This window comes from Mercenaria mercenaria, chromosome 18 (assembly GCF_021730395.1).
Source record: "Mercenaria mercenaria strain notata chromosome 18, MADL_Memer_1, whole genome shotgun sequence".
NCBI lineage: Eukaryota > Metazoa > Mollusca > Bivalvia > Venerida > Veneridae > Mercenaria > Mercenaria mercenaria.
In genome coordinates this window covers 61,457,007-61,484,222 of record NC_069378.1, presented here as the reverse complement: position 1 = coordinate 61,484,222, position 27,216 = coordinate 61,457,007, and the positions used below count along the sequence as shown (strand labels likewise).

The window sequence follows — 27,216 nt, the reverse complement described above, 5'->3', positions numbered from 1 at the left end:
GTATACTTTTTTATTCTTATGAAAAGTGTTGAAAACCTGGTTTCGTGGCATTTGCCGCGTTTCTTGTTGGAAATTATTTTTGTGTCAAAAAATGATTACAAATAAGGGGGTTATGCCTTTAGAGCACCAGTAAGTTGATTCCTAACATCACTGGCCATGTTTAAAGCAGAAAAAGTGCAGTTTTGCAACTTTTTGTGAAAAAGTTGAAATTTTTTTTCTCCAAGGCAATAAAAACATTTAGGGTCGGGCCAAAAATTTAGGGTAGGTCGGGATACCGGAAACAAACAAATTTTTTTTTTACGCCTTAAAGCATAGATAAGTAAATTTTTTTGGGGGGGGGGGGGGAATTTGGAATATATATCTCACCTTGAAGTGAGACAGTTTTTACATTTTCACTTACATTTCATGCTTGTGAAAATAATGTAAAAATTGTGCTAGTTCTTTGTGAGATACATTCCATATTTGCTCAAAACAAATAAATCTCATTTTATCAACCTATGGAAAATGATATTGAGGGAGGGTTTAACCCAAGGTTGATATCACTTTTCCCAGGTCAATAAATTCTGATATCCACTAAGCCTAAAAGGCAACAGTTGTTAGATCACCTGAGCACATAGTGCTCGGAGTGAGTTGTTGTGATCACTCACCGTAAGGCGGCCATCCAGCATCCAGCCGTCCACACTTCCATTAAACAACATCTCCTCCTAAACATCAGGCTAATTTTGATGAAACTTCACAGGGATGTTCCTTGGAAGCTCTTCTTTAAAACTTGTTCAAAGAATTGAATTCCATACAGAACTCTGGTTGCCATGGTAATTGAAAGGAAAAACTTTAAAAATCTTCTTGTTTTATTAATAAGACAAATATTCCATATGTTATCTTTGAAGTCATTTTGTAGAGGTTGGTAGAGTTATCTGTAGTAATCACAATATCAAGATGTCAGATTGTTATGACATCATTGACTTGTACCCTAGTAAGTTGTTTGTGAAGAGTTAAAACAGGGCAAAACATGCTTTTGACTCTGCTCCAGAATTAATACAACATTTCATCATTAATCATGTAACCAGGGAAATATGTATTTGTAATTCAGATATGCAGGCTGAGAGAAACTGGTTAATGAAGAATGCTTTTCCACAACTGAGACAGTTTTGCCAACAAAGAGGTCTTGACTTTCAAGTAAGAATACGACTTTCCAGCGTGCTTACATTGTGTGAGCTTGATTGGAAATTCTAAACAATAGAACTGGGAGAATTCTGATCTTGTGATCTAGAATTCAATTTTGTAACAGTAACAGTTCTGACACTACCGAAATTTTTTCATGATGTCAGTTTGCAGCGGCGGCAAAATCTGATTTTGACTTGCTTGTCCGTTTTTGTCAATTGCTATTTTGTACTTGTCCGTATGATAGTTATATAGTAAATTCTGGTCAAATTTCACTTGTCTGGACAAGCTTTGGGACAACCTGGGCAATACGGACATTTGAATTTGCCGTCCCTGGTTTGATGTTCAGCCTGAGCAATTTTATAAAAACATTGATGGCAGCTTGTCACAGAGTGAAAAAAGGGCAAAGAATAGCATGGTCAACAGAGAAAAAAATAAAAACTATACAGAGCTTATTTACTGTGATATTATATAATTTTTTGAGCATACCTTTCTAAGACTTTATTACAGATCACAGGCAGTATATAGATTACAGTGCAATCTCGCTAGAATAAACACCTTTAAAAAGACGAGAAACATGATGAAATGTTAGTTAGGTGGAGAAATGGCTGAAGGGAGGGGGGAGGGGTTTACTGGTTGGGGAGGGGTTTACTGGTTGGGGAGGGTGTAGAAGTTTTTGTCAGATGGGAAAAACAAGTCTTTGCCTATATATGTAGAGATGTGTTTACCCTTAGTCTGCTAAATTTCTAAAATGGACTGGTCCATCATTCAGTTTAGGCCATACTACTTATTATTCAAAGGGGTGTTCACTGAAAATTTACTGACTGAATAGTGAACTTTGCAGACTATGATGATCTTGGTCTGCACAGTGGTCGCAAAGGCAGAATCACTTGCCACCAGCAGGCTAAAGGTTAATAAAAGTTTTACCGTACATCTGTAAGTTTTCTATATTAATTTTGTTATGCTTGATTAAGTTTGTTTTATTTATCAGATAGCTGATATGCGTTGGGGTGTGCGTGAAGATGCGACTGATGATCACAAAACAACAGAACTATGTCTACACGAAATAAAAAATTGCCAGAAGCTATCAAGGGGACCAAACTTTGTGGTAAATGAATATTGTAAAAGTGTTTCAGTAGTTATTGAAATTAAAGTTATTATAATCTTTCATATGATTTTTTTAGATGTAAAGATGAATCTTACTGTGAAAACATTATCATTTATGGGGATTATTTTTTATGGATTTTTTGGGTTGCATCAATCAACAAAAGTTCAATCTCAACAGATGTCATTTAACCTAACTGGTGTTCCCAGATTCCATGCCTGAGCAACAAAATGAGAAATTATCCCTTCATGAATTGCCAGTAAAGGAGGAATGACTTCAGATAAACAATGTATTGTTTTCCTTGGTCTTGGGAGAATATTCAACTCACACAGGGGATAGATCTCTGTGCTCTACTTGCCGATTTAACACAAATTTTGAATAAGTGTTTTTCACTGTGCCCTTTCTTGAATTTGTTAACGTTCACATCTCTTTTATTTCACAGTTTGACAGACATTTGTATTGTTATGAATTTGTTAAGTTGTTTCTACTTTAGGAGATAATACTTGTTAATATTTTACAAGAAATTTGTTGTCTGATTGCAAGTATTAGCAAAAATTAAACCCTCGTGATTATAACCCATAGTGGAGCAGCTAAGTGAGAAAATCTAAGGAAATACTTCGCTTGATGATACAAGTATGAAATTTACACTAAATGTTCATCATATTGCCCAGATTCAAAAATGATCGAGGGCCACCTAAAAATCATCCATTTTCAAGATGGCCTCCAAATTTCAAAATGGCTGCCAGAATTAAGACGTTTTTCATATAATCAGGATCTGTAAGTGTCTAAAATATCCTATTTCTTGGGATATAACATGTTTTCCCCTATCAATTTGTTCCCATAAGCTGATAGCTTTATTTTTAATGTTGCCTTTTCCAAATATCAACCCATTTAAGAAGGTCGCCATCTTTAAAATGACCGCCAGACTTTTAGATAACGTTCTTATCACGGCCAAGTTTGAGTTTTCTACTTTCAGTGCTATAACCATCGACTATTGATTAGATCCTGGTCCCAGATAAACATGAAAGCATTTTATTATGATATTGGCCTGACAGAAGCTAATATGGTTTATATTGACGTCTCTTCTTTTTAATCTGTTCTCTGTTCTATACTTCATTTCTTGCTTCGTTTTATTGAGAAACAGTCTCAAAATCATGGCTATACAGAACCATTGCTTATCAGCTGAAACAAAATCTTTAATTAAATGATATGTGTAATGATTCTATAGAATGAACTACAAACACTACAAGGGCGCACTGATAAAGTTCATAATGTCATGTGACTCAGCATGGGGTTCAGTGATAACTTCAATACGTGTATGAAGTCTACCAAATATTCTTTGATCCGTCCTCATGATGGTTGAAGAGTGGTTTCCGAATAGACGGAATGTGCCTCTCGGGAAAGCCGAGCCAAGGAGAACGGTGCTTCAGTTCTCCAGATGGTATACAGATCGCACAGAAGTTACATGTCACTTGATGAACAATCGTTCTAGGTGTAGGAATAACATCAAAAAAAAAATCAAAACAAATCGTATCCCATACAGCAAAATGTTAAAATATATATTGAAAGCGGTAAAAGGATAGTCCCTTGGCCTTCAAATAATACGAGTACATACTTAGTATTAACAGATACCAAATTTGAATATATCATTGTAAATTTAAGCATCTGTGCTTTTGTTTATGTTCTGTTTCAAACTCTTGATAATGTCGAAAAAAGTTTAATAGAAGACCTTATAAACTATGGAATAGCTTTCTTAGATGCGTTGAAAATAAAACTAAACGATATAGTTTTCGTGCGGATAAAACAAGACGTATCACTAATGGTGATGAATACCCCCTGACATCAGCTTATTGTCAGAGGAACAGGGTTATTGAAAATATGATGCATTGCTTTGTATATTGTTCAGAGAGAAAATGTACAAAGACGCACAAAGAATGTTGTGCAAAACTGTATAAGATCTCCAAACTTCACTGCTGTACCTTAAAAAAAAGAAAGTAGGTCAAGATCAAGGTCACTGAAAGTCAGTTTTGAAATGTTTGTTCAAAACTGCACAAGTGGTTCGAATTTTATAGTAATATCTTAAAAAAGGAAGAAATTAAGTCTGTAGGTCAAGGTAAAGGTCAAGGGACCATGTAATCTGCTTTTTAATCTTGTCTTTTGGCAGTTTCTGTGATATGCAGGCTCCATAACCACAAATCAAATCAAGCCTGCAACATTTTCGTTAATGTCGTGTTTGGAGACCTGTGGGTTTCCACTTTTTTATTTATTTAACCACCAAGGGTCACAACTAATTATACTACACATATAAAGTATGTTAAAAAATCCAATGTAACTCTGTTCGTATTTGAGACAAATAAAGGGCCACAAGTTTGTCAAAAACCATTCAAATGGAACGTGTTTCGTACATGCATAACTACAATTGGTACCAATGATAATAGTAATAACAAGGTGTGATAAAAGTCTGGCATACAATGACTGATAAGTAGCACGGACATTTTTTCCGTATACATATATAGAAAAAAAATAATAAAGGGCTATAACTATGTAAAAAATCAATTCAAATGGAACATTGGAACACGCTTTGCACATGTACAACTTGACTTAGTACCAATGATAACTGCAAGGTTTGATAAAAGTCTCGCATATGATGATCGAGAAATAGCGCGGACAAAAGTTTTCCATATACATATAAAGAAAGAAAAATAAAGGGCCATAACTAAGTGAAAAATCATCCAAATAGAACCCGCTTCGCACATGCGCAACTTGGCTTTGTACTGATAATAATTACAAGGTTGTATTGAAAACTGGCAAATAATTGCTGAGAAATAGCGCAGACAAATTCCGTATACAGACGGACGGACCGGAATCCAGAATAGCCCCTAGATATCTCGGGGGATAATGATAACTGTGCAATCCAATAAAATGATCATAACAACAAAAGGTACCGATATTGTTTGCAATTTAGATCTAAACAGAAATGCGCTTGCTCCATGTAATCACGAAGAAGCCGATAATCGTATATTTGTTCATGCAAAGCATGCCTCATTGACAGGAAACCGAACAATTACAATTATTAAATAGTTCTTGCTATGGCAGTGTACTGATGTTTTGTGGCTTGCTTAGTTGGTCTTCACTCAAAGGCATTGCAATTCGATGGGTCAGTGCAACACGGTCGTAACTCATTTTTTGAAAACTTTACAGGAGAAGCAAAAAACATTTTTGTATTCAAATGATGTAATGAAAAACAATACAATCCATATTATTTTTATCAAATAACAATAATAACTACAATACTGTGGGAAAAAATGTCAAAAAAATGTTCACTGAGGAGTTATTTGAAAGTTTTTCAGTTACGACCATGTTGCGCTGAAATGTGTGGAAATTTTGTCAAAAACTTAGTGCAACAAGGTCGTAACTAAATGATAACAAATAATTTATTGGAGATAATTCATAACAGAGATGTTTATTCAAAAGTCTATTAATTCAATATTTTTAAGCATATCCATTTATCTTTTTCTGTACTTTCATTGACTTGTTTTACTCGCAAAAATGTCAAAAAAAAATCATATAATATGTAGAAATAAAAATGTACTACTACAAAAACACATTTTAAATTATTTAAAGTATTTTACAGTAAAAAGACAATAAGAGCTTGACTTGGTCCAAGATATTTGCATATTTTACTGAATGTAGGCTCTGAGAGTTTTAATATTCAAAGTTATTTCAGTATTTTACAGTAAATGGACATAATATAAGAGCTTGACTGATCAAAGGTACTTGAATATTTTACTGAATATAGGCACTGGGAGCCTTTATGGTCAAACTTATTTCATTATTTTACAGTAAATGGACAATAGAAGCTTGACTGGTCCAAAATATTTACATATTTTAATGAATATAGGCTCTGAGAGCTTTTATGGTCAAAGTTATTTCAGTATTTTACAGTAAATGGACAAAAAGTGCTTGACTGGTCCAAGGTACTTGAATATTTTACAGTATGTAGACACTGAGTGTCTTTAAAGTACAAGATATTTGCATATTTTACAGAATATAGGCATTATGAGCCTTTAAGGTCTAAGGTATTTGAATATGTCTGTGTTTAGTTATTAGATTTTCAACAAGAAATATGCACTGGTTCTGCAGCATGAATAACGCATGCCCCAGGAGCAAAATACTATTCTGCAAATAAACATGTGCATGCTTCTTGATACAAGTCTAAATGTCTTTTTATTACATAAAAATCTACACTTAAACAATTATCAATGGTATAAATTTGTTCTTTAGCTTGAGTAAAACTGAAAATGTTATAATTAAAGAACATGATAAACACAACAACACAGTCACATGAAACTAACATCAAAAATGATGCCATACACCTGATGTAAAATTTGAAAGTCAGTATGGTCTGTTCCTGGAAAATTTTGTAATATATGTATGAAGTGGCAGCCTCTGATGCATATTTTCTGTGTAAATTTTCAGGTATTAAGAGGGTCCCCTCTTCCTATTAGGTTGGTCAGCGGGGTCTCCCTCTGGAATATAGGTATAAAATAGAAGCCTCTAGTGCCTTTTTGGGTCACAACTTTGAGGTACATGATGGGATACCTCCCTCCTGTTAAGGGGGTCAGGTGGTTCTCTCCCTGGATTTTCTTTTTTAACATAGGTATGAAATGGTGGCCTCAGGTGCAATTGGGTTTAAATGTAAAGGTATAGAAGGGGTTCAGAGGGTTTCCCCCCTAGAAATATTTTAAACATAGTTATGAAATACTGGCTTCTTGTGCATTTTTGGGTCTGAATTTTGAGGTACAAGAGGTTAGCCCTCCCTACTGTTAGTAAGACTAAAGTGAGGAGAGAGGGGAAGGGCTCTCCCCTGGAAATTTCTGTAATTTAGGTATGAAATGGTTGCCTCTTGTGCATTTCTGGGCCTAAATTTCGAAGTACAGGAGGGGATAACGCCTTCCTGTTTGGTATAATACCTCCTTCCTATTTGGGGAGGGGGAATGTGTCTCCTCTGGAAGTTTTTGAAAATTAGGTATGAAACTAGAGCTGCTTTTGAGAAAAGCACATGTCTCCCACAGCTGCCAAGTCACCAGAATAGTAGTATGAGATCGGACGAGAAATGTTCAAGCGTAAACCTTTCTCCCTATATATTCTTAATTCCCAATCAGACTTCCAGTTCTTTGATTATCAAAAACAACCCAATCAGACTTTCAGAGCTTTGATACAACCTAATCAGACTTCCAGAACTTTGATTATCAAATACAATGCAATCAGACTTTCAGTGCTTTGTTTATCAAAAACCAATGTTTCAAGGGCCATACTTCCAAAGTGCCTGGGTTGATTTGGCTAGTTATCAAACTTGGATGAGGACTTATTGGCAAACACATTTTTTCAAGTTTGGGGAAAATTGGATGAGAACTGTTCGACTTAAAGAGTGTGGACAAGATCTGTGATAGACGGATGGATGGACAGACAGGAGTTAATCAATATGTCTCCCACCACACAGTGGTGTGGGAGACATAATAATGGCCTCTAGTGCATTTGCATCGGTCTATATGTTTAGGTATAGAGGGGATACTTCCCTCCTGTTATGGGCTCGGGAGCATCTCCCCTCCTGGAAATTTTGAAATGCAGGCATGAAATGGTGGCCTCTGGTGCAGTTTTGGGTCTATATATTGAAAAAATATTATTTTGTTTGCATGCAACTTCGATGAGTTTAAGTCAGTGTGGGGTGGGGGATATAGGGGAGCATGGGCTCTCTTGGCCATGGCCCTTGATCAGCCAGGCCTTTATGTTGGTGTTTTGCAACATAAAAATCAAGTAAATCATTCATTAAATTTAAATGTAAAATTATTAATGCTGATCATTTATGTTTTAGTGGTTTAACAACTTATACAAATATTCGATATACCTAACAAAATCTTCTGTATATCCAAATAAAACTTATCAGAATACGAGCTTTACAAGCAGAAGTCATGCTTCACTTATAGCACAGAAAAATTTCCACCTTTAATAATACCATTTTGTATTTTGCACAATTCATGGAAATATGCATACAAAAGGAAAAATGTTCATTGTTATCCTTTCACAGTTTTACATGAAACTTGCATAAAGGAAAGTTTATTTAAAAATTACAAGTATAAAAAGCATAGCTGTCAAGGCTCCACAAAGGCCACGAGTGTGATCGGGGTTCAAAGGGAAGGTTTTCCCTCATGGGGGTCTAGAGGGCGATAATCCCTAAAAGCCGGAAACGCCCTCACACGGAAAATATAGATTTTTAACACAAAATATATCTAGTTTTGAATAGTCTCCTTCCGTGTTTACTTTTTGTGACGTTTATTCATGAGGTAGAAATAACACGTTGCACTGGTGAATGTAAAAGCTGTATTATACGGTATGGAAACACCGTGTCAATGTCTCCTCGCATGTTTGATTCAGTATTATTATAAATTTTCTACGAAAAAAAAACAATTGATTTCTTTATTTCTTTAAAATGCGTGTGACCTTGAATAGAAGGCATGTGAGCGTGATCTAGGGCCGAAATGCGTGTGTCTTGACAGGTTTGAAAAAGGTGCATTTTTTCCTCTTAAAATTAAGTCAAGACATTATGAATAGGGCTTCTGATGCTAAAAACTACTGAATTTGGAAGAGGTTTTGCTGAGAAATAGTTAACAGAGTATTTTTTTAACAGAGCAAGACTTTTTAATGTTTTGGTAAAATCCTAAACATGTTGGTCAATAAATTCTTAACACCACTTTGCATTGATAAAATATGAAATATGGTAATAATATTAATTTTGTAGTATAAATACCATTTCTAAGTTGTTTAAAAACTAAAATCATCCTTATTTATCATTTAACTATTGTAATATGTTACTCTTTGTGAGTTACAACCATGTTGCACAGAAATTTCAAAGTGAAATAGCATACTAACTCTGTGCAACAAAGACGTATGTTGAGTTACGACCATGTTGCACTGACTGAAAGTGTCTTCCTGAGATACAACCTTTTGACAATTTTACTTTTTTCACTTTAATTTTAAGAATGTGATTTAGATATTTTAACAAGTGATGTATTTCTGTTAAATAAGGCAAATTATGTAAAAAAGTGTATTTGGTAAAAAAATCAAGTTACGACCATGTTGCACTGACCCATCGAATTGTTTCTTGCTTTTACCGGTTGCGACGCTGTTTCTGCATTTGTTGGCAAGGGCAGGAAATCTGCATGGTAGGAATGGAATGTTTATGAAACAGCTACAGTTCAAAGTATTTCATAGTCTCAGTGTTGCCAAATACACAATAACTGAGTAGAAAATGGATACATTAGAAAATTGTTTCAGTTATATTGTATGCTCGATCAAGCACGACATGCAAGATGAATGAAGCTCGTCTTGATTTGTTTGCCCGGAAACAAAAAGCGTATAATGCGATTCCACCAACAAAAGGTGCTCTGAAACAATTCATCAAATGAGCATTTTTTCAGGCAGGTCATGTCTGGGGTAAAGCAGCTGTTACCATGCAGCAACTGCCGCCTCCGTCAAACTGGGGATGGCTGAAGCAGAGCAATGTGTGGATCCCTTATCGGATGGAATTGTCGGTTATAGCTGAATGCTTCCAGGTCCTTCAAAAGTGTGGCTGCAAAAGGACTTCATGTACTGGAAATTGCAAGTGCCACCGCTTAGGTCTGTTATGCACAGCAATTTGATGTTGCAGCTGTTAAGAAAATGACTAAATGAAGTATATGCATATTTTATTTTGTTTCGGTTAGAACACGATTTCCGATGTGTATAGTTTCATGGGTATAGTATAACAACAGAGATAATTTCTTAAGGTTTGCATTATAAGAAAATGTTGCTCTTGACTGTGCAAGTGCTCACGCTGTCCTATTTCTTTATCCCCTCGTGGTTTATAAGGCGCATTTTCTAACGATGTTAATTTATTGCATTGAATGTAATCTGAGTGTCATGTATATAAAACATATATTGGTTGGTGTGCTTCAGATTTTATCATTGTTCGAAAACAAAACTGCAAGTTATAAAAACTTAAGTGTTGAGATGTCTAAAGCCATGAGCTTAGTCATACAAAATTAATTACAAATTAAAAGTATATGAATACTCAAGATTGGTATTCTGTTCTAAACTGAAACGAAAGTGTATAAATAAAAACAAGGAGCTGCGTTCAATAAACGCTTGATGTCCCCAGTGGCATCCTTGTCGATAGATTTTGCACCTAAGTCCAAAACTAGTTCAAGGTCAAACTGAGATCAGGTGATGTTTGAAGATGAGGAATGGTCACAGTTTACATCTGTATTAGTATCAATCCATTCTTGTAAGGGGTATTGATGCTAGACGAAACGGTCCCATTTGGTTAACCAAGAGATGGCCCATATAAAGCAACCTAAGTCCAAAATGAGGTCAAGGTCAAGATCAAACTGAGGTCAGGTGATGTCTGAAGATGAGGAATGGTCACAGGTTACATCTGCATTAGTATCAAGTCATTCTAGTGAGTGGTATTGATGCAAGACGAAACGGTCCCATTTGTTTAACCTCGTATGGACGGACGGACGGACGAACGAACGAACGGACGGACGGACAGGACAATAACTATATGCCTCCCACATCAGTAGATGCTGGGGGCATAAAAATGCTATCGTTTTAATGTATTTTATGCTTGCTTGAAATAAAGTACTGAAAAGTAAATACAAAATGGCGGCCATTTTGTTTTTGCGGCGGCCATCTTGAAAACAACATTATTTCAAGTGGCCCTTGATCTTATGTTAAAGCGCATGCCAGGTAGTTACTGTCCTGTAAATTTGATGCTTGTATCATCAACTGAAGTATTTTTGCAACATCCTGCTCCACTACCAATCTAAAGTAGTATGTTTTTGATATTTCTACCTGCTAATTATTACCTGAAAGCATCCTTATTAACACTAGGTTTGACAGTCTAAGATTTGTGTATTTTTAGGCATTTCTTGGTGACAAGTATGGATTTAGACCTATACCATCAGAAATAGAAGTTTCAGAGTTCAAACTGCTGAAAAATACAGCCATAAAATTGGGTCATGATATTTCCCTGCTGCTTACCTGGTATCTGTGTGATTTTAATCGGGAACCAACCATGTACACACTACAGCCAATCAGCTCACAGTATCCACAGTATTTTGATATGACGCCAGCAAATGCTGGTTCCCGACAGCAGGTAATGAAATCATAAAATTTTAAGAAGAGATTTCAGTCAAGTAACGGGCTGAAATTTCTGGTTTCAAATTTCAGAAGGTTGTTCAAAAATAATGTGAGCTGCGCATGAGAAAACCAACATAGTGGGTTTGCAACCAGCATGGATTCAGACCAGCCTGCGCATCCACGCAGTCTGGTCAGGATCCATGCTGTTTGCTTTCAGATCCGATTGCAATTAGAGAAACTGTTAGCGAACAATGTGGATCCTGACCAGACTGCGCAAATGCGCAGGCTGGTCAGGATCCATGCTGGTCGCAAACCCACTTTGTTGGTTTTCTCATGGCATGGTTTCTCCCTTCAAATGTTTATTATTTAAGAGACATTAAATTTCGCATTAACCTAATTTTTCAGGTTTTATTGGCAAAATAAAGACAAATAGACTGGATATACATGCAAAATTTTAACCATGACAAAATACAAAATAACCTGAAAATAGTTATCAAGTAACATTCCACTTTTTTTTTTGGAGATGCCACTTGTAAGATACTTACCACTATTAATGGACAAATTTTTAGCATGACTATTCAAAGAACTGACTGAACAAAAAAAAACACATTCTAGTCACCCGGTTGAGGGCATCTGCATTTGTGTCACTACTCGGTTCAGGTTTTGCAAAGTCATGTACTGTAAAAGTCTTGTATTTTGCAGGTTGTTTTTTTTCACGATTTTCCGATTCCCAATATTTTGGGAGTTTTTGAATTTGCGATTTGCGACATTGGTCTTTTCGGCCAATATTAAGATATTAAGGTTCATTTGCAAAATTTCACGAAAATAAAAGCCTCATGAAAAATAGACATTACAGTATGTCAGTAACCATTGCATGTACTGGATTGAAACTTTGTACAAAACATCAGACTTACTGAAATAACCAAGTTAAATAACTTCTGATTGAATTGATAGCTCTAGATGTGTAGATGATCATAAAGGAAGGAATTTTTTCTGTGACTATTTTTACCACAGTTATGGCCCTTTGATAGTTTTGCTATATAGAATATAGAGAAAAATCTTGTGTGTCCAACTCCTACTTAATTAGCCTGATTTCCTTCAACCTTTCACAGATGAACAAGTTGATGTGCAGATGACCATAAAAGAAGGAATTTTTTCTGCTACTATTTTTACTGCAGTTATGGCCCTTTGATAGTTTTTGCTAAATAGAGGATGACACAGTATGTGGGGGCATCCATGTCCTATGGACACAATTCTAGTATTACATTTTTTTTTTAATTCACATGTTGACTAACAGATACCTTTATACCAATGTTAAACCTTTATAGTAAGATAAGACCTGAATATACTTAGACTGGAAAGTTCATAAATGACTAATCTGTGAGCTATATTTTAGAACACCTACCATTACCTGTTTTGTGTTGTGTTAACATAAAGAAGTAATTTGATATTTAATATAAGCAGTGAACCCAGGAAACCTTCGTTCAGTTACATATTCTCTGTAAGTGATTTCGGCCTTCTCTGGTATAAAAGGGAAGTCAGGTACTTGTTTGAGCTACATGATTGTCAGAAGAATACTGAAAGCACACATCAGAATGCATAGTCACAAATTACCAACTGCCATTATGGTTCCAATTACTTGGTATCCAGTTTTGAAAACACACATTAAAATAAATATATTTGTTTTAAATTAGGCATTTGTAGGGAAAATTGATATTTTTCGCTACCCTGAGCACAAAGTGCTCATGGTGAGCTATTGTGATCATGCTGTGTCCGTCATCTGTCGTGCATGCGTCAAGCCATCCGTCATTAACAACTATGTTTAAACGACCTCTCCTCCAAAACCACTAAATGGATTTTGATAAAACTTGGCTTGGATGTTCCTTGAATGGTCCTCTACAAAAGTTGTTCAAACCGTTCTGCTTGGTTGCACATAGAGGCCGCCAGAGCTAAAAATAGAAAAATCTTTAAACTACATCTCCTCCTAAACCGTTGGTCCGATTTTGAAATAATTTCACAAATGGTCCTTATGTCACCCTATACCAAGATATTGTTCACATTATACTGATTGGTCAAAAAACATGGCCGCCAGGAGGCATGGTCACTTTTCCCTATATGTATATAGTGGAATCTTTAAAAATCTTCTTGTGTAAAACTGCAAGCCAGGTTTTAAAATAATTTTACACAAATGGTCCTTGTGACTGGCATCAGTCGTTAGAGTCATTAAATGTAAAGCACCTGGCCATAAAATCAATCTTTTCTGATAGCACTTTCTGAAAAAAATTACAGTATCTCTTGCCTCTGTCTGAGATGAGCCTAGAGAGAAAATGGTTTTCTGAGAAAATATCAGTGTCAGTTTGAAGAAAGAAATTAACATTATTACAGATTATTAAATTGATCTCAGCAGGCTTTGTAAGTCTAAAATGGTCCATGTGTGATCCTTTACCAAGATTGTTCAAATTATACGGATTTGTCAAAAAACATGGCTGCCAGAGAGTGTGCCCATTATGTAAATAGTGGAAACTTAAAAAATCTTCTTGTGTGAAACTGCTAGCCCGATTTAAAACTAATTTTACACAGTGGTCCTTGTGTGACCCTTTACCAAGATTGTTCAGATTATTCTGATTCATCAAAGAACATGGCTGCCAGGTGGCATGGTCACTTTTCCATATATGCATATAGTAGAAACCTAGAAAATCTTCTTGTATAAAACTGGTAGCCCAATTTTAAAATAATATCACACAAATGGTCCTTATGTGACCTTCTACAAATGAGCCTCGCCATGAGAAAACCAGCATAGTGGGTTTGCGACCAGCATGGATCCAGACCAGCCTGCGCATCTGCGCAGTCTGGTCAGGATCCATGCTGTTCGCTAACTGTTCCTCTAATTACTTTAGGCTTTGAAAGCGAACAGCATGGATCCTGACCAGACTGCGCGGATGCGCAGGCTGGTCTGGATCCATGCTGGTCGCAAACCCACTATGTTGGTTTTCTCATGGCGCGGCTCAAATATTGTTCTTCTTTTTTTTTGATTCCTTAATAAACATGGCTGCCAGAGGGCGTGGTCTGTTTTCATCAACAATTTCTTTAAACAACATTTCGTTCAAAACGGCTGAATGGATTTTGATAAAACTTTACACAAATGATCTCTGGGTAGCACTCTTTCACAGTTGTTCAAATGGTTCCAGTTCATTGAACATATGGATCTTTTTTGGTAAGAAATAAGTTTTCAGCTAGTTCTATCAGACTTTAAAAGTCTTTTTCTCTAGAGCTTTGATATTTGGCATGTAATAAAAAGGTGTGACTCTCTACCATAATTGACCAAATTATTGCCCTAAGGTCAAAAATGGCCATTACTTGAAGCCTATATATAAGAAACTTCAAAAATCTTCCTCTCTGAATAAATAAAAGCTACAGCCTTGATATTTGGCATGTGATATGAGAGTTATACTGTCTACCAAAATTATTCAAATTATTGCCCTAAGTTCAAAAATGTGTGTGACAATGTATATTATATAGGCTAACATAGAAGAAACCTAACTTTATACTTGTAACATTACGTTGCACAAACACACTTGAAGCCTTGTACACAGGTGAACTTTCTTGTTATTAGTTTTGACAGTTACTGGAAAGTTGTAGAAGTTATTGGTAGATTGACCTTAAAATTTAATGTTAATTTGCTTCTTCTTCTTCTTGGCATTCACCTGCTACTTAGAACATAAATTTTGTTGATTTTGAAATTAAGTTCAAGATAATGCGATTTAATTAATATTTCTTACTCTTAATAAGGCATTTGTAAGGAAAATTGATACTTTTATAAACTATGACAGTTACTGGAAAGTTGTAGAAGTTTAATTGATAGATAAGTTTAATTGATAGATTGACAAATATTAAATATTAATTGCCACTTATAACATAAAATTTGTTGATTTTGAAATTAAATTCAAGATAATTGATAGAAAAACATGCATCCAGACGTGTGATGGGGTGTGATGATATTATTTCACATGTTTTCAGCCACAGCAATTGTGAGTTCAGGTCAGAATTTTTAGGAAGACTGGGACCTGCTGGGTAATATAATCTTTAGTGGTGCTTGACTGGTGTTGTGATTCTAATTTATATACTGTAAAATCATTTAATTTCGTGGGCATGAAATTTCGTTGTTTTGGTCAAAACGGCCATTTCGTGGGGATATGAATTGGTGGATATCAACTTTTGAACATAAAATGAATGGGAATTTTACCTGTTCGTTGGGATTAAATTTCATGGAATGACTCAACCACGAAATCCACGAAAATACGTCCCCCATGGATATTAATGATTTCACAGTATCTATCGTAACACAGACATTAATTTAGTAATTTGTAAATGTTTGACTGTTGTGTAATATAATGTTCACATAATCACACAAATTCATTCCTTGACCCCATAAATGAGCCACACCATGACAAAATCAACATAGTGGCTTTGCGACCGGCATGGATCCAGACCAGCCTGCGCAGTCTGGTCAGGATCCATGCTGTTCGCTAACGGTTTCTCTAATTGCAATAGGCTTTGAAAACAAACAGCATGGATCCTGACCAGACTACGCAGATGCACAGATGCGCAGGCTGGTCTGGATCCATGCTGGTTGCAAAGCCACTATGTTGGTTTTGTCATGGCACAGCTCAAATATTGTGTTCCATATCATAAAAGGGGGTTTAAAAGTTAAGATGTTTGAACTCTTATAAATCCCTTCATTTTTGCATTTTTCAGAAAATGTTGTCATGGTAAGATGGACATTTATTTTTGGACTGATTTTTAATGAAGTTTTCAATTTTGTACAGCTAAATTTAAATAGATAGCTAGATTTGGACTGTATTTGGGGCTGTAGAGTGTAGAGGTCAGTGCTGCTAAAAACAGAAAAGTTTGGCTTGCCTTACTCTTGCTTAATAAATGCTATTTGTACAAATCAGTATGAGAGGCAGTACAAGCTACATTCAGTTAACATAGTGTTCATTAACATAATGGTTTTCATGAAATTGCAGTTGCCACTTACAGTGAAATTAGAATAGAAGTGAAAACAGAACTGCAGTGCTTGATCAAGTTTTATGGCATTGCCATTTTTTCGGCGGGCAGTTAACCTAACCAGTGTTCCTGGATTCTGTACCAGTACAAACCTGTTCTCCGCAAGTAACTGCCAACTTCCCCACATGAATTATCAGAGGTGGAGGACGAGTGATTTCAGATGCAATGTCTTTTATCAAATCGTCATGGAGAACATACGCCCCACCCGGGGATCAAACTCGCGTCCACGCGATCCGTAGACCAACGCTATCCCTACTGAGCTAAGTGGGCAGGCTCCATTTTTTCTTGTTTCACTCTTGAAATAGTGTTTACAAAAAATTAATTTTTCTCTAATAGAAGAAACCTGTATGCATGTCAAGCAAAAAAATCAATCTGTCCATCATTTATGTTATTGACAGGAAACCATTGTTGCCTTTAAACTTTATATGACAAACTGTTTGTGGTATTATAAATGTAACACAACAACATGTATAAATAATCGGTGTATATATGTTTTGTTTTAAAGGCACAGAGAGAGTGGTGGGGTGTAGTGGAAAAATTAACAACACTGCTGAGAGAATCAGCTGATTATCTCTGTAAGGAGGGTAAGATGTCAGAGGAGGATAAACACAAATATTATCAGTCTGGTAAGTCACGCGACCGATGATGTAAAAAACGCATTCTTTGTACTCCATTGAAGAATCCAAGAACTCTAATTATTGAATATTCAAAACAATGTCTTTTGTAGGCTGTCCTAAATAAAATTTGGTGGACTAGTCTTATTCATTTGATTTATTTGGGTGATTTTATTTTACGGTCTGATATTTTATACCCTTGTCTTTAACCCTCACCATGCTAAATTTTGATAATGAACTTGCCCATCTTTCAATTTGGACAGTACCATTAACTGTTAAAGGGGGTGCCTACCAAAAAGATACTGACTGAACAGCAAACAGTGCAGATCATGATCAGACTGCACGTATGTGCAGGCTGATCATGATTTACACTGGTTGCAAAGGCAGAATCAATCATGTCCAGCATGATAAGGGGTAAGGATTAGGCCATTAGAAAAGTTATCACTATGTCCTTAATTTCAGTTGCTTGGACTACAGGTTTAAATGATGAATTTTGTTTAACTTCTGTTAATGTTTTCAACGGTACTTTGGATATAAATTTCTCTCACTTTTCTGGATTCCTTATGATATGTAAACTGTATTTTTACTGGAAAGAATTTTTTCTAGATTAAATTTCTTTCCAGAACTTTCTTGATTAAATTTTATTTCCAGAACTTTCTTGATTAAATTTCTTTCCAGAACTTTCTTGATTAAATTTCTTTCCAGAACTTTCATGATTAAATTTCTTTCCAGAACTTTCTTGATTAAATTTCTTGATTAAATTTCTTTCCAGAACTTTCTTGATTAAATTTCTTTCCAGAACTTTCTTGATTAAATTTCTTGATTAAATTTCTTTCCAGAACTTTCTTGATTAAATTTCTTTCCTGTTCAAAGGGTTAAGCTTTATTATGGCTTCCCATTCCATTGGAGACATATTGTGTTTTGCATTTGCTGTCTGTCTTTCTGTTGTTCCTTGCACATCTGCATTTTTAGCTTTAGAGCGCATATAAATTATAATGTTCTTGAGGTGCCTATTATTATATGCGTTATGGAAACAGATTATGGAGGTCGCAAATATCCTCTTGGATAATCTTTGTATCTGCCACACATGATGATTTTAAATATTAACCCTTAGCCTGCTGGCGGCAAGTTATTCTGCCTTTGCGACCAGTGCAGACCAAGATCAGCCTGCACATCCGTGCAGTCTGATCATGGTCTGCACTGTTTGCTATTCAGTCAGCAAATTTTCAGTGAACACCCCTTGGAATAATAAATGATATTGCCCAAATTGAATGATGGACCAGTCCATTTTAGAAGCAGGCTAAGGGTTAAAAGAAGCACCTGAACTTCAGTTGTCAATATATTTTACAGCAACAAAAACGTTACACTGAAAACTTAAGATGTTAACATAAATTGTTACACCATACATCGAGAAACCAAGCAGAAAGTCTTTGTCAATTTAATTTACAGTGACAGAAAATGAGGTGAATGCTGGAATATTGTCAGCAGATGACATTACTGACAAGGTGCTTTGTTTTGAAAGAACACTTATTGACATCAACTTACAAGACACTCTGGCAGGTAGGGTAGAAATTAATGACTCATTGTACTTTACTTAAATTTTTCCATGAAGCTGGCCAGCAGATGGTTGAAGGTTAACCTCAGTTGCTTATCTGTGACTGTGGTACATGTACTGTCCACAGAGGCCCCTTGTGTTTTTCTCACCTCCCAGACTTTGTGAAGTCCCCATCTCCAATTGAGCCGCACCATGAGAAAACCAACATGCATATAGTGCATTCACGACCAACATAGATCCAGACCAGCCTGTGCATCTGCGAAGTCTGGTCAGGATCCATGCTGTTTTGCTATTGGTTTCTCTAATTGCAATAGGATTTGAATGCAAACAGTATGGTTGGATCCTGACCAGACTGCGCAGATGCACAGGCTAGCCTGGATCCATGCTGGTCGCAAATGCACTATTTTGGTTTTATCATGGTGTGGCTCAATTGTTTTACTGCCCATTAGATTCTAGCGTTTTCATTGGTTAAAAAGTGGTCACATGGTGACCTGCTATATTTCTGTGGAGGGTCAGTAGATTTTCATGTTGTTCTAGGCTAAAAAATAAGTTGAGCCATGCCATGAGAAAACCAACATAATGGCTTTGCGACCAGTATGGATCCAGACCAGCATGCGCATCCACGCAGTCTGGTCAGGATCCATGCTGTTCGCTTTCAAAGCCTATTGGAATTAGAGAAACTGTTAGCGAACAGCATGGATCCTGACCAGACTCCGCGGATGCGCAGGCTGGTCTGGATCCATGCTGGTGGCAAAGTCACTATGTTGGTTTTCTCATGGCATGGTTCAGTTGTCAATGAAACAGATCAGTTATTGGGTTTGTTAGTGACCCTCCATGGAAATATGTGGGGTCAGTATGATAAATTATGTAAACTTTGTTAATTTTGATAGAACTTATTCTGGACAAAGGCAACTGTTCATTTAGAGGGCTGTCTGCTTTTCAAGGGCTCATTGTAGAAGGGGTTTGACTGTACTTCATCGTATTTGATACACACAAAAAATGTGTCTGTTCTTCACTTGTATTAGGAAGGTTCACAGACATGATAGAGGGTGCCAGAGATACAGAGACAGACAAGTTAAGAGAAAATCTACGCATGATGAAAATTCCGACCAAAATGACGTCTGCTGGTTTATTCAAATATAACTTACAGTGGGATAAAATTGGTGTCAACATCTTCAAGAATCAAGAACATATCAGGTATTCTTTCTGTCAAACTATTATTAAACTAATAATCCATTGGTGTTATAATATATGAACTGTTTCAAACTTGAGGAAGTTGTCACTATTTTTCACTTTGGAATCAGTATTTTTCTTTGGGGGATCAGTTTTTGTGGATTTCTTGTTAGCATTAATTCTTGAAATAAAATCCCAATGAAAACACAATATGTGGCTATTTTAAAGTGATTCAAGGTTAAATTTTAAAGTGATTCCATATGTTTAGGAAGTTTATAATCTATGGAAGCACTCATCAAAAAGCATTAATTTGTGTCTGCTCTGTGCCTTCTAAACCTTTTTAAGAATTTTCATAAGACTAACATCAATTGTTAACCTTTAAAATTTCAAGATGTTGTGCCTAGTGCACAACCAAGGTCACTATTTCCAAGGTCAAGGATATTGGGAGGTAATAATTTAATTACAAACTTTTTAATAGATTTTCTAATAACTACACATAAAATTACCAACTCCATCATTTTTAGAGAATCGTGCATGATGAAGGCAACTAAGTCAAATAACAAGGTCTCATTTGGGGACCAATGGCCATGATTGCAGCATTTTATTTTCCCTGTATCGAAGCAGCGTCTTGGAGCCTTAATCACTGTGATAGTTCCACTTATTAATGCTGTCTTGCTGTTTATGTTTTTTCAGTTACATCAAGCAGTTTGGTAGTGACTTCATAAGAAGCATACAGAAAATGATAACAGCTGCTTCTTGTGACGAAACTTCATCTGGCTACAGATCTCCATTATTTGATGAAGTTCTACATCATCTTCATTTCTGCCAGACCAAATGCAAGTCTTTTTGTGGCAGAGAAAATATGCTGGCAGAAATTCAAATGAAACTTAAAACTTTACACAAAGTTGATAATGGGAAAAATGAAAATGAAACAGAAGAGATTGCAAATAAAGCTGATGCTGAGGAAGTTATTAGAGAAAATCAGAAGGCTGCATCAGAGAAAAGGAAACAGATGCAAGCAAGATTAAAGAAGCTCGGTTTAACATTAACCATTGGTGATGAGTTTAACGACTTGGAATCTGATCCAAATTTCAACCTGCAGGACAGGTTGACCAGGCTGCCGGAAATTATGGAATACACCAAGCCTTTGATAGTGTATGGGAAGTCAGGTTGTGGAAAAACAGCTCTTATGGCAAAAGCAGCCGAAATGTCAAAAATTTGGTTTCCTAATTCGGTTTTGATGATACGTTTTCTTGGAACATCGACTATGTCAACCACAATAAGAGAGGTTTTAGTAAGTCTTTGCTTACAGGTTAGTGAAGTGTACAAGATACAGAAAGAAACCGGGATAGACATTGAAACAGATTACCTGTTTCTCGTCCAATACTTTGCCACGCTTTTGTGGAAAATTGACACCAGGGAAAAAAATCTTGTGATCATTTTGGATTCTGTAGACCAGCTGAGTCAAGCAGACCATGCTCACATGTTTAACTGGCTACCTCACAAGCTGCCACCTGGTGTTTACATGATGATTTCGGTCGTTAGCGACAGACTCGATTGTCTCAATAATGTCCGTCTGCTGTTTTCCGATGTTGGTCAGTATGTGGAAATTGATCAGCTTGAAACTGAAGCAGCAACAGAAATTATTAATGCTCTTTGTAAAAATATGCAGCGCCATATATCAAAGAAACAGAAAAATCTTATTTTGGATCATTTCTCAAAGAATAGCCAGCCCCTGTATCTGAAATTGTTGGTAGATATGTCATTTTCCTGGAAATCCTACTCACAAGTTGATGAAAGTGCTCTAGGTATTACAGTGAAGGAGGCAATTAACCATCTGTTTGACAACCTTGAAAAGAATCATGGTGAAGAGATTGTGAAAAAAAGCATCGGTGAAGTATCATTGTTTATCATTACACTGTAGATGTAGTATTCTAATATGGCTAACAATGCTTTAATCATCACAACGATGTTATGTTGACGTCACGTCAACGTGATATTTAGCACCATGTACGCATCAAGAAATAGCCCTTTCAAATTTCATGAAATATTTTACTTTATAACATGTTTTAAACGAAATGTCACATTGCACAAATGTTTTGATTAATTTATACACATACTGAATTAGTTATTCGCATTGCTGAATAATTCGCAATAATTTTCGCTCGAACTGAATTCTTCCGCAAGACGTATTACCGTTTCCGGTCCTGGCGTGTTTTAACAAATACCTACTATTGGCGCCATGCTTGCACGAAGAAACAGTTCCATCATATTTGATATAAATTTTACAATAAAAAACATTAGAATCGAAATAATATATAGCAAAACAGTGCTTTATCACTATTTATACACTCGGGCTGTTATACGTGGTCCGAATTATTAGACCCAACGTATAACCGCCCATCGTGTATAAATAGTGATGAATCACTGTTTTGCTATAAAGTATTTCTCGGGCTGTTATACGTCGTCCGAAATATTTTCACTCGGGCTGCGCCCTCGGGGGAAATTATTACGACCAACGTATAACCGCCCATTGTGTATAAATAGTGGTAAAGCACTGTTTTGCTATAAATTATTTCTTAAATATCCACAATGGTTTTACGAGTGGGGACAAAGTCAACTGTGAAATCAACACACTGAATAATTTTCAAGCAGCATTTATTTCAAAAGTATTAACATTTACATATTCAATATGTACAAACAAAACATTCTTGCAAACACAACTACTGTGAAATCATTAGATAATTGCTTGATATTTGCTAAACTGATTTGAAAAATTTTTACCTCACAAAAGTTTTCATAATGAGTGTCTATGGGAAAATCACAATTTTGATGACTTTTTCGCAGATATAAATGTTTCTGCTATGTAGGTTTTAATTAAATTCCCAGTGTCGTAAATAGATATGTGATCTCTGATATGGTGAAACGAAATGTATAGGTCTGTATGCTTGTTTTTGAGATATAATATGCAATGATAAAAGAGATCCGCATACTAAAAACTGATGTTACGACAGTATTTGGAATTATTTAATGTTTCATACGTAAAACTGTTTAACATTTAGTCATGAAATTATTTAAAGTTTCATATACCGAGTCAAGGCTTTATTATACGTTATCCAGACAAGTGACATTTTGCCACTACTTTCAGTTTATCAAACTTGCAGAACTACCTTAACATGGCTTATTGAGCTATCTCTGATTGCAAGTATTACTTTATTATTAAAACATATTTTGATAAGAATATCATGCTTGAGAACTGTGGCATGTTGTAGCAACATATAGGCAAAATATTACTTGAAAGGGTTTTAGGTGATTGTAATATGATTGTTTCAATAAGATTAATTATGTATATGTTAGGTTATCTGTGTGCAGCAAAGGAAGGGTTGACTGAGGCAGAAATGGAAGATCTTCTCTCCTTGGATGATGAGGTACTGTGTTTCTTATTTAGTCCTTAAAATCCCAAGTAAACATGTTTCTGCACATATTTCTAAGTTTTCAGTCATTTTGCGCGCTGCACAAAATTTTTTTGAAAACAACTTTTTATATAATTTTGAATTAAAACCGTGATGATCTAACTTAAGAAAAGGGTACTCAGACATGTTTCGTTTAGGAATACAAAATTTATCTCCATTTTTAGCTCACCTGAGCCAAAGGCTCATGTTGAGCTTTGTGATCGCTCAATGTCCGTCGTGCGTCGTGTGTTGCGTGTCCGTCAACATTTTCTAGAAAAATCTTACTAAATGAATTTAATCAAACTTAAAATGGTTGTTCCACATCATCAGTCACATCATACAACGCAAGGTTAATAATGCCGGCAACAGTACATTCTGAGTTATGCCCTCTTTTTACTAATAGAATTTCCAGTTCAAGTTGCGATGCACTTTTGCTGTATCTCCAGTATTACTAAATAGATTTGATTAAAACCTGAATTATTAGCCACATGATATGACACATGGTGCATTACTTTTACAGAAGTTTTCCATGAATTTTGTTCCATTTATACTGATTTAATTTTTTGAGACTTAAGCTATTGTCCAATATCTTCATCCTCATTTGAGTCATTAAACACTCCAGTGACAGCTCCAGCTTCTTCAGATGTACCCAATGTCGCTATCTAGCATCGAAAGTCGAGGGCGCTGTCTCCTGTGACAGCTCTTATAAAGGGACAATCCCCAGCTTTATAAAATTTAGAAAGTACTTATAATTAATATATAATTTCTGACTTAGGAATTACAAATTAAACAATATCCTCTTAACTTTTTTCGTCATATTTAGAACATACTGCATAGTTGTTCATTAAAAGAAAGAAATCATTTTCCTCACCCCAGGTGCTGCAAGATACATACATCTACCATTTACCCCCTGATCCTGAAGTCATCCGTCTTCCACCGTTGCTATGGAAACGTGTAGAGTACGACATCAGTGAGTATGTTGTTGAGCGTCAATCGGGTGGAAAAAAGGTGGTCACATGGTATCATCGGCAGTTTTACGAGGCAACCTCTGAGAGATATTTAACAGAAGGTGTGAGGAAACAGTTTCATCAAGTGATTGCAGAATACTTCCAGGTACATGACTTAATTACGGCGTACAGTTGAATCTGCCATAGAAGGCCGCCTTTATTTAAAAATCCTATGTCTTTAGCAGCCAGTCTGCTTACTTTCAAAATTGGCTTTAAACTCTAAATTCAACTTGTCTTAAACAGCCAGATTGGCTGGCTGCTGCCTAACAAGTACCCTGCTAAATTTCTATAATGAACTTGTCTATCTTTCAATTTGACAGTACCATTAACTGTTATAAGGGGTGCTCACCAAAATGATACTGGCTGAATGGTGAACAGTGCAGATCATGATCAGAATGCATGGATATGCAGGTTGATAATGATCTACACTTGTCGCAAAGGCAGTATCTGTTGTGTCCAGCATGATAAGGGTTAATCAAAGAGCTATAAAAATAAATAGGTCGTTAACTTGAAAGGCATATAGATCAAATCTCGCTAACATCCCGTGACAACTGAATGGGATCTCGTTTACCGGAAGCGATGCGTTCTACACGCGCCATTTTGTATGCACAGTCAATTATTCATTGGCAAATTAATTATCACCGTATGACTACGCTTTTTTTATGGTAATAAAACGTTTATTTTGTGTCTTAAGATTATTTCACATTAAACTAAGGTTGTTTTAGAAGTTAACATATATTTTAAATATAGTTTTAAAGGTACAAAGTGTAACTCCATGCTCGCCGATGTTTGTTGTGACTAAGATAACGCCGATTCACGCTCTGACACGAGATCACGCGAGATTACAGCCAGTTGCCATTCTGTGTATTTTATACTTCTTTGGGTTAATGCAGGTTCAACTATATTATTTAATTCTTTTTGAAGATAGAGATGTTCTAAAAGAGTCATTAGCTTGACTTTACGAAGTATGGAGAATTGTACTACTCGACCTGGCGTCGGTGTCCTTCCGCTTCTACACTTTGGTTAAAGTTTTGATGCACTTTCTCTTTATCTCTGTAATTACTTGATCAGTTTGTTTCAAACTTAAAACAGTTATTCCTCATCATCACCCACATCAAATGGCACAAAGGCCATAACTCTTGCACCAATATTTCATGTCCCCCCTTTGAGTTAGAATTTCAGGTTAAAGTTTTGGCGCACTTTCACTCTTATAATCTCAGGTATTACTAACTGGATTTGATTCAGATTTGAAATAGTTGTTTCACATCATTACCCACATTATATGACACAAGGTCCATAACTCTGGAATCAATTTTCCTTGAATTATGCCCCCTTTTTAGCTCGACTATTCAAAGAATAGTAGGTTTAGGTTTTGTATGTAAGCTGGTATCTCAGTAACCACTTGTGGGAATGGATTGAAACTTCACACACTTATTCACTGTGATAAACTGACCTAATTGCACAGGTTTCATAACTCTATTTTGCTTTTTTTACAAAATTATGCCCCTTTTTCGACTCAGAAATTCTTGGTTAAGGTTTTGTATGTTAGCTGGTATCTCAGTAACCGCTGGTGGGAATGGATTGAAACTTTACACACTTATTCACTGTGATGAACTGACCTACATTACACAGGTTTCATAACTTTGTTTTGCTTTTTTTTTACAAAATAATGCCCCTTTTTCGACTTAGAAATTCCTGGTAAAGGTTTTGTATGTAAGCTGGTATCTCAGTACCCACTGATGGGAATGGATTGAAGCTTCACACACTTGTTCACTGTCATGATCTGACATGCACTGTGTAGGTCCCATAACTCTACTTTGCATTTTTTTTTTAAATTATCCCCCTTTTTCGACTTTGCAGTTTTTGGTTAAGTTTTTGTATGTAAGCTGGTATTTCAGTATCCACTTACGGGAAAGGATTGAAACATCACACAAGTTCCATTTTTTTAAAACAAAATTATGCCCTTTTTTCGACTTTTGTATACATTCAATTGACAAGGCTGTTGAATAGTCGAGCGTTGCTGCGTTGCTGTCTTCCGACAGCTCTTGTTACTTATAATTTCAGGTTAAAGTTTTGGTGCACTTTCACTCTATCTCTGTTATTACTAAATGGATTTTATTCAAACTTAAAATATTTGTTCCACACCATCACTCATATCATATGACACAAGGTCCATAACTCTAGACTTAATTTTCCTTGAATTATGCCCCCTTTTGACTTAGAATTTCAGGGTAAAGTTTTGGTGCACTTTCACTCTATCTCTGTGATTACTATATGGATTTTATTCAAACTTATAATAGTTGTGTCACATCATCACTTACATCATATGACACAAGGTCCATAACTTTGCCTCCAATTTTTCATGAATAATGCCCCCTTTTACTTAGAATTTAAGATTAATTTTGATGCACTTTCAGTATATCTCTCTTATTACAGAGAGGATTTTTTGTTTCAAACTTAAAATAGCTGTTCAGCATCATCATTCACATCATATAACACAAGGACCATAACTCCAGCACCAGTTTTTCATCAATTATCTCCTCTTTTGACTTGGAATTTCATGTTAAAGTTTTGGTGCACTTCAACTCTCACTCTTGTACCAATATTTCATGAACTATGCCCACTTTTTAGCTCGACTTTTCGAAGAAAAAGTAGAGCTATTGCACTCGTACCAGTGTCGGTGTCGGCATCGGTATTGCCGTTGGTTAAAGTTTTTGATAAAGTCAAATATCTCTTTTACTATCAAAGCTTTTGACTTGAAATTTAAAATAGTTATTTACTATCAAAGTCTACACCAGGATAAACAATCCCCATAACTCTGATTGGATTTTGACATAATTATGCCCCTTTTTAACTTAGAATTTTTTGTTAAAAGTTTTGATAAAGTCAATTATCTCTGTTA

General features: G+C 35.8%; 1 protein-coding gene across 2 annotated transcripts in view; it reads left to right on the top strand.

Annotated features, from left to right (window-relative positions):
* The window catches only part of LOC123538788 (NACHT domain- and WD repeat-containing protein 1-like), a 69,158-nt gene that overhangs the window by 1,771 nt on the left and 40,171 nt on the right, over positions 1 to 27,216 (top strand). For both annotated transcript variants that reach the window (XM_045323166.2, XM_053530369.1), the window contains exons 2-10: positions 1,091 to 1,176; positions 2,153 to 2,269; positions 11,229 to 11,462; positions 17,019 to 17,139; positions 18,577 to 18,687; positions 19,708 to 19,879; positions 20,549 to 21,747; positions 23,213 to 23,283; positions 24,184 to 24,420. In XM_045323166.2, coding sequence (XP_045179101.2) covers positions 1,091 to 1,176; positions 2,153 to 2,269; positions 11,229 to 11,462; positions 17,019 to 17,139; positions 18,577 to 18,687; positions 19,708 to 19,879; positions 20,549 to 21,747; positions 23,213 to 23,283; positions 24,184 to 24,420 — 2,348 coding nt within the window. The remainder of the gene's footprint in view (positions 1 to 1,090; positions 1,177 to 2,152; positions 2,270 to 11,228; positions 11,463 to 17,018; positions 17,140 to 18,576; positions 18,688 to 19,707; positions 19,880 to 20,548; positions 21,748 to 23,212; positions 23,284 to 24,183; positions 24,421 to 27,216) is intronic.